Source organism: Triticum urartu, chromosome 4 (genome assembly GCF_003073215.2).
Source record: "Triticum urartu cultivar G1812 chromosome 4, Tu2.1, whole genome shotgun sequence".
NCBI lineage: Eukaryota > Viridiplantae > Streptophyta > Magnoliopsida > Poales > Poaceae > Triticum > Triticum urartu.
Window position 1 is genome coordinate 578,912,990 of NC_053025.1, and position 8,113 is coordinate 578,921,102.

General features: G+C 55.2%; 1 protein-coding gene across 1 annotated transcript; it reads left to right on the plus strand.

The window, feature by feature from the left end:
- The first annotated feature begins 390 nt into the window (after positions 1-390).
- LOC125554885 (salicylic acid-binding protein 2-like) lies at positions 391-6,679 on the plus strand. Its single transcript, XM_048718269.1, has 3 exons — positions 391-825; positions 6,150-6,281; positions 6,353-6,679. The coding sequence occupies exons 1-3, from the start codon at positions 439-441 to the stop codon at positions 6,677-6,679; spliced, it is 846 nt and encodes a 281-aa protein (XP_048574226.1). The 5' UTR covers positions 391-438.
- The last annotated feature ends 1,434 nt before the right edge of the window (positions 6,680-8,113 follow it).

Sequence of the window (8,113 nt, forward strand, 5' to 3'; positions counted from 1 at the left end):
TGCATATAAGATTTGATCAAAGTCAAACTTTATAAAGTTTGACCAACTATGTAGGAAAAAATATCAACTTCTACTATACTAAAGCTATATGGTATGAAAATTAATTTCATGATGCATCTAACCATATTGATTTCATATTGTGAATCTTGATATATTTTTCTATAAACTTAATTAAAGTTAACAAAGTTTGACTTTAATCAAATCTTATATGCGGACTAAAAGGAAACGAAGGGAGTATTACATAAGCATTTAAGCCCCAAATCACGTAGTGTTTCCTAGGTGTAGGCGTGTAGCAAAGTCAATGTTAGTTTTTTTTTTGAGTAAAAAGTCATGTTAGTTTGCCGCGCCGAAGCTTGCGCGGCTTTATAAATGCAACAGCGTCCCAGTTTGTAGACATCAGAGCCACAGGCACAAACACTTCGTTCTGGTGCACGGCGTATGCACATGGCGGCTCCGGCTGACCAAGCTAGCAGCAAGCACTTCGTTCTGGTGCACGGCGTATGCGTCGGCGGTTGGGCCTGGTTCAAGGTCGCGACGCGGCTCAGGTCGGCTGGGCACCGCGTCAGCACGCCTGACCTAGCGGCGTCGGGCGTGGACCCCAGGCCGCTGCGCGAGGTGTCGACGTTCTTCGACTACAGCAAGCCGCTGCTGGACCTCCTGGGGTCCCTCCCGCCCGGGGAGAAGGTGGTGCTCGTCGGCCACAGCCTCGGCGGCGTGAGCATTGCCCTCGCCTGCGAGCTGTTCCCGGAGAAGGTCGCCGCTGCGGTGTTCGTCTCCGCCTTCATGCCGGACCACAGGTCGCCGCCGTCGTACGCGCTTGAAAAGGTACACACCATGATCGAATTCCTCGAATCTGCAGCTCTAGATTTGACGTACGCGGAAACAGAAAACACCAATGTAGAAGGACAAGATATGAGTTGTGCAATCTCGATGTATTGATCCGTGCACCAGGCACGTATATATAAGTACAGAGGTGGACCACAACCTCAACTATACAAAGGAAATAGGAGGTGGACCCTACACACAAATATACACGTACACAATATACTCAACACCCCCCGCAGTCGAAGCGGCGCCAGTGACACAAAGACTGAAACGAAACTCCTCGAAAGTAGAAGTCGGCAGTCCCTTCGTCATCACATCGGCGAACTGCTGAGCGGTCGGCACATGGAGAACCCGCATGCGTCCAAGAGCCACCTGCTCGCGCACAAAGTGAATGTCCAGCTCGATGTGTTTAGTCCGGCGATGATGAACGGGGTTGGCGGAGAGGTACACCGCAGAGACGTTGTCACAGTAGACAACCGTAGCCTGGGAAATGTCGTGATGCAGCTCCTGCAGTAACTGTCGTAGCCAGGTGCACTCGGCAACGGCGTTGGCCACAGCTCGGTACTCAGCCTCCGCGCTGGAGCGCGAAACTGTGGGTTGTCGCTTAGACGACCACGAGACGAGTGAAGGACCGAGGTAGACGCAATAGCCAGAGGTGGACCGACGAGTGTCAGGGCAGCCAGCCCAGTCAGCATCGGAGTAGGCCACCATCTCCAGAGAAGTAGACGCCTGAGTGTCAGCCCGAGGGTCATCGTGCCGCGGATGTAGCGAAGGATCCGCTTCACGAGAGTCCAATGAGAGTCACGAGGGGCGTGCATGTGGAGACACACCTGCTGAACAGCATACTGAAGATCCGGTCGAGTGAGAGTCAAGTACTGAAGAGCGCCGACAATAGACCGGTAGAAAGGAGCATCCGACGCAGGCGAGCCCTCAAGAGCAGAGACCTTGGCCTTCGTGTCAACAGGAGTAGCAACAGGGTGACAGTTGAGCATACCGGCACGCTCAAGAAGCTCATGTGCATACTTCTGCTGATGAAGAAAGAAACCGTCCGGACGGCGAACGACCTCAATGCCAAGGAAATAATGTAGAGCACCCAGGTCCTTAATAGCAAACTCGTCACGCAGCCGGAGAGTAATCTGCTGAAGAACAGCTGCGGAGGAGGCAGTCGGGATGATGTCGTCGACGTAAAGCAGCAAGTATGCAGTCATGTCACCGTGGTGATAGACAAACAGCGAGGCGTCCGAGCGAGTAACGCTGAAGCCCAGTGTCTGAAGAAACCCGGCAGTCGGCTGGTACCAGGCGCGGGGTGCCTGCTTGAGCCCGTAAAGAGAGCGGGACAGCAGACACACATGGCCGGGAAGTGAGGCGTCGACAAAACCGGTGGGTTGCTCACAATACACCTACTCCTCAAGATGGCCATGGAGAAAGTCGTTGGAGACATCCATCTGATGAACGGGCCAGCCGCGGGACACGGCGAGCTGGAGGACGGTGCGGATCGTGCCCGGTTTTACAACCGGGGCGAACGTCTCGGTGAAGTCCACTCCAGCGCGCTGGCGAAAACCACGGACCACCCAGCGCGCCTTGTAGCACTCGAGAGTGCCATCCGAGCGGGTCTTATGGCGAAAGACCCACTTGCCGGTGATGACGTTGGCGCGAGGAGGCCGGGGAACCAGTGTCCAAGTGCGGTTCCGTTGGAGCGCATCGAACTCTTCCTGCATCGCCGCAAGCCAGTGAGGATCACGGAGGGCGGCGCGAGCGGACACGGGAAGAGGCGACGGCTCCGCAGTGGAGGCGGCGAGGACATACTCGTCACTCGTGTACCGGAGGCTCGGACGATGAACGTCGGTACGAGCGCGGGTGACGGGGCCAGAGGGCGCCAACGGAGCCACCGGCGAGGCAGCCGGCGAGGGAGCCGGTGAGACGGCCGGCGTCAGGGCCGGTGAGGCGGCCGGCGTCGGGGCCGGCGAGGGAGCCGGCGAGGCGGCCGACATCGGGGCCGGCGAGGGAGCAGGCGAGGCGGCTGGCGTCCAGGCCGGCGAGGCGGCCGGCGTAAGGGCCGGCGAGGGAGCCGGCGTCGGGGTCGGCGAGGCGGCCGGCGTCGAGGCGGCTGAGGAGGCGGCCGAGCCGGCCGCGCCCGATCCCGCGGCGGGTGAGGGAGGGGCGCCAGGGGCGCCGTCAGAGCCGGCCGAGGAGGTCGAGGGGGTGGGCGCCGGCGTGAGGGAGCGAGGACCGCCAAAGCCCGGAGGTGGTCCGCGGGCCGAACGGAACCGTCCGCCTGACGGAGTCGTCGAAGGGCCGGCGGTGACGAGACGACCAGGGGTACCTGCTGCTGAAACGAAAACACCATCTCATCAAAGTAAACGTGTCGGGAGGTGAAAACACGATGGGAGACGGGATCATAACAGCGATAGCCCTTAGTGTTGGGTGGGTAGCCGAGAAAGATGCAGGCGACGGAGCGGGGTGCAAGCTTATGAGGCGCAGTAGCGGCAATGCTAGGGTAGCAAAGGCAGCCGAAGATGCGAAGCCCATCATAAGAGGGGGGTGCACCGAAGAGAAGATGATGAGGTGTAAAGTTCCCGCGAGTACGACATGGGCGGATGCTGATGAGGAGAGAAGCGGTGGCGAGAGCGTCAGGCCAAAAGCGCGGAGGCACATTGGCATGAAAGAGAAGAGTCCTAACGCAGTCATTGAGAGTGCGAAGGATGCGCTCAACACGACCGTTCTGTTGCGAGGTGTACGGGCAAGTGAGACGAAAAATCGTGCCATGTGTGGTAAGAAGATTACGAACGGCGAGGTTGTCAAACTCCTTCCCGTTGTCTATCTGCAACGTGAGAATGGGACGACCAAACTGCATGAGAACATAGGAGTAGAATGCGGCGAGAGTGGATATAACATCCGACTTGCGGCGCAACGGAAAGGTCCACACATAATGCGAAAAATCATCAAGTATGACAAGATAATAAAGAAAGCCCGTATTACTAGCAACAGGAGAGGTCCAAACATCACTATGAATTAACTCAAACGGGTATGATGCAACAAAAGAATAAGCCCTAAACGGAAGACGAGCATGTTTGCCGAGGCGACATGCATGACACGAGTGATCCTCGTTCTTATTACACGTGAAAGAAAAACTCCGAAGTATGTGGCGAAGGGTTGCAGGATTAGGATGACCCAAGCGAGCATGCCAAAGATCCACTCCGGTGGCGAAAGCGACAGGGGCGGCGGAAGTGGTGGAGGTGGCGGAGTGAACCGGGTAGAACTCGTCGGGGCTGTCACATTGGTGGAGCACCATCCGCGTGCGAGCGTCCTTAACAGAAAAACCACATGCGTCAAATTCGACGGTAACCAGATTTTCACGTGTAAGAGAACGGACAGAAACAAGATTTTTAATAAGTTCAGGAGAAACGAGGATATTAGACATGGATATAGGAATGGAGTTAGACGGAAAATATGTATGACCAATATGAGTGATGGGAAGGGAAGAGCCGTCACCGACGCTGATGCGGTTGGAGGTGTGGACAGGATGAGCGGTGTGAAGGTTACCGGGGTACGCCGCCATGTGAGCGGTGGCGCCGATGTCCATGTACCAATCGCCGCTGCCAGTGTAGCTGGACAGGGAAGGAGCGTTGTGGAGAGCCGCCGGGAGGGCCGGGTCCCACGGTGCAGGCGGGAGAGGCGGCGCAGCCGTCAGGGGTAGCAGCGGCGGCCCACCTGACGGCGGCTGCTGACCGTAGGGCGCCGCGTAGGGCTGCAGCGCGGGGTAGTACGCCTGGTGTGGCTGAGGCCGAGTGCCGAGAAGGCCTGGAGCAGGGGCCCGAGGAACCAGCATGGAGTAGGTGTGGACAACGCCGGTCCATAGGTTCTGGCCGGCGTACCACAGGGCCGGCTGAGGGGCCTGCTGTGGCGGGCGGGGCGCTCCTCCCTGAGCACCGCCGCCGCCCCCCTGCTTGCGGCCGCCACGACGACCGCCGCGACGATCACCCTCCCCCCCCCCGTTGGCCGCCGGCTGGGGCGGCGGGAAGGGGGCGGCCGGTGCGGGCGGGAACCCGGGTAGGAAGGCGGGCGCCGCCGACTGGGGCGGCGTCGGACGTGGCGGTGGCGGGGCCGAACCCCCGCGGATGCCTGCGACGAGGGCGGTGTGGGTCGCGCGAGTCCGTGCCACCCGCATCCGGCGTTCCTCCAACTTGAGGTACGCGACCACCTTGGCGAAGGTGGGCTCCGGGATAAGGGTGAGATTGGAGGCGGCGTTTCCGAAGTCCTCGTTGAGGCCGCCGGAGAGGGTGCTGATGAGGAGCTCGTCGCCAATCTTTTCCCCGAGATCACGTAGCTCATCGGCGAGCTTCTTGAGGCGCATGCAAAAATCATCGATGGATGAGTCAAGTTGCTGGCACCCGTAAAACTCACCATAGAGCAGGACCTTGCGCTGTAGCCGATTGTCCGTGAAGAGGCCGTTGAGCTTGGTCCAGACCGCATAGGCGTCGTCTTCGTCGTTCACCACGGTGTGAAAGAGGTCACTGGAGATGGTGAGGTAGAACCAGCGGATGATGGTGGCGTCGAGGATCATCCACTCCTCATCGTGGATCATGAGCGCCGAGTCCACGGTGCCGTCCACGTGGCCGTGCAGGAGGTACTCACGGAACACAAGCGAAAAATACCGCTTCCAAGCGGAGTAGGAGGCGGTGGTGTGATCAAGCTTGACCGGAACGCGCTCGTGGATGTTGAGGTCGCGGACGAGAGTGACATCGGGACCGGCAAACGGGTTGAAAACGGTGAACGAGGAGGAGCTCATGGCTAGGGTTCGGCGCGGGTGGAGGGAGACTGGGTGCGGCGCGGGTGGGAGGGGATGGGGAGGTTAGCGGCGTGGGTGGGAGGGGAGGGGAGGGTTGCGGCGCGGGTGAGGGAGGCGGAAGCGGGAGCCCGCGACGGCGGCGGCCTTGGAGAGGCGGCGGCGGCGGCGAGCGAGATGGTGGGAGAGGCGACGGTGACCAGCGGCGGCGGTGGCGACCGGAAGGAGGGTGGCGGCGGCGGCGGGGAGGAGGGGCGGCGGCGGCGGCGCGGAGGCGGTGGCGACTAGGGTTAGGATCGTGTTGCGATAGATACCATGTAGAAGGACAAGATATGGGCTGTGCAATCTCAATGTATTGGTCGGTGCATCAGACACGTGTATATAAGTACAGAGATGGACCACAACCTCAACTATACAAAGGAAATAGAAAATGAGCCCTACACACAAATATACACGTACACAATATACTCAACAACCAACATACACCAGCTTATGTACTAGTAAGTACTACTGATGAATGTTTGCTGGATCTAAAAAGTACATGGAGCGGAGAATGGACTGGATGGACATGGAGTTTAAGCCTCAAGATCCTGAGGGCAAGCTCCCTACTTCCATGCGGTTCGGGCCGCTGGTCACCCGAGCAAAGTTCTACCAGGTGTGCTCGCCGGAGGTAACACCTGTCGCTCTGTTAATACCCGGCGTTAGGAAATTAATCCTAACGCCGTTGCATGTTGTTGGCAGGACCTCACGCTGGGAAGATCCCTGATGAGGGTCGGCTCGATGTTCGTGGACGACCTGAAACTGCAGCCACCGTACACCGAGGCTCGCTACGGGTCTGTGCGCAAGGTGTTCATCGTCCTCAAGGACGACAACGCCATCTTCGAGGGGTTCCAACGGTGGATGGTGCAGAACTACCCCGTGGACGAGGTCAGGGAAATCCACGGCGCGGACCACATGGCGTTGCTCTCGACGCCGGCCGAGCTCGCGCGCTGCCTCGCCGACATCGCCGGCAACTATGCTGCCTGCATTGTCGATGGTGTGGCGCCCGTTGCTCGTTGCCGGTATTAGTTTTTGATTTGTCAGTACTGTGGCCGTCGTTGCCGGCCTTTGTTACCGATCTCTCTACAGTACGTACGTACTGCTCTTGCTACCTCATGGTCGGGCCGGCTGGCCGACAATTATTTTGATTCTTAAAATAGCCACAAGTTCCAAGACATTTATATCGTACTCAATTTCAGACATATGATGTTTCACATTCATATAGTGCTGCCTGGAACTTTGTGGCTATTTTAATTCATAATCAAAATAATTGTAGGTGAGCACCTACTCGTTGTCGAACCATTATGATCAACGTCATGGGCAGATTTCCCCTGCACAGCACAGGCCCCATTTAGTAAGGACAGTAAAACTGTGGACTCTCATATATACCGGTAATACTAGAAAGTAATTTAAACTGGTAACATACGTCTGTTACTATCTTTATAGTGGTATATCAATAAGTCTTCATTTATTTAGATGTAGGCTCATTTTGCCTTCTACATTTCTGTTATGTTACGGTAACATATTATATTACCACAAACACCTCTTTTCTTGATCCACTAAGTGGGCTAGGTGTACTGAGAGTGATTATTCTTGTAGAAAAATCAACACATTGTGGTTAACTGGGCCTGAAGCTTGCACAAAGCCCATCAAGCAAGTACCTAGGCCCTTGGAGCTCCTATACACAGCGTCTTGCGCACGATGCCGGGAGCTCCTAGTTGGTGCCTTCTGCGCCGGTTACCTTAAGTGGCGCCTGTAGGGCGTCGTTGCTGGGCTGTTTCTTCACTGGCCCAAGTAGTTGCGCGCTTATACTGTTTCTTTCGACTGTTTCTTCGTTCTGCTGTTTGTTCGTTCTGTTGTTTCTTCTACCTTTCGACAGTACAATTCGAACTGCAAATTTCTTTCTGAATATGTATGAATTGAAATATGCTTGAACAAAATATGGAACAAACTTTCTTAACAGTGGAAAAATCTCCATAAGTCACAGAAACCTGCTGATTGAAATCTTTAAGAATTTGGATCTGGCTTCCAGTAATTTAGTTGTTTGAAAGGAAAATTGTTTGTAAGAAGTACAACTGAATTTAGAAATTAATGCTCTGGACAGATTTCGAACATGTGCGATTTTCACTAACAAACGAGTTCTGCTAACCACTCGGACTACTTACGACTAGTGATAGGTAACAGCGCAAATTATGTAATAACAGTGTTGCAGTGCTATTTTATTGGACAAAACTGTACCAATTACTATTTTTTGAATTATTTGACAAACAAAAATCGTGAATTTGAATAGGTTCATAGATTTCGAACAAAGTTCATCGATTTTCAAGAAAAATTCCCAAACTTGAAAAACGTTCATCAATTTTCAAACAAAAGCTCATCGATTTTGAATATGTTCATCGAAATTTGAAAAAAGTTCATCGAAATTGAAAAAAGTTCATGGATTTCAAAATTAGTTCATCAATT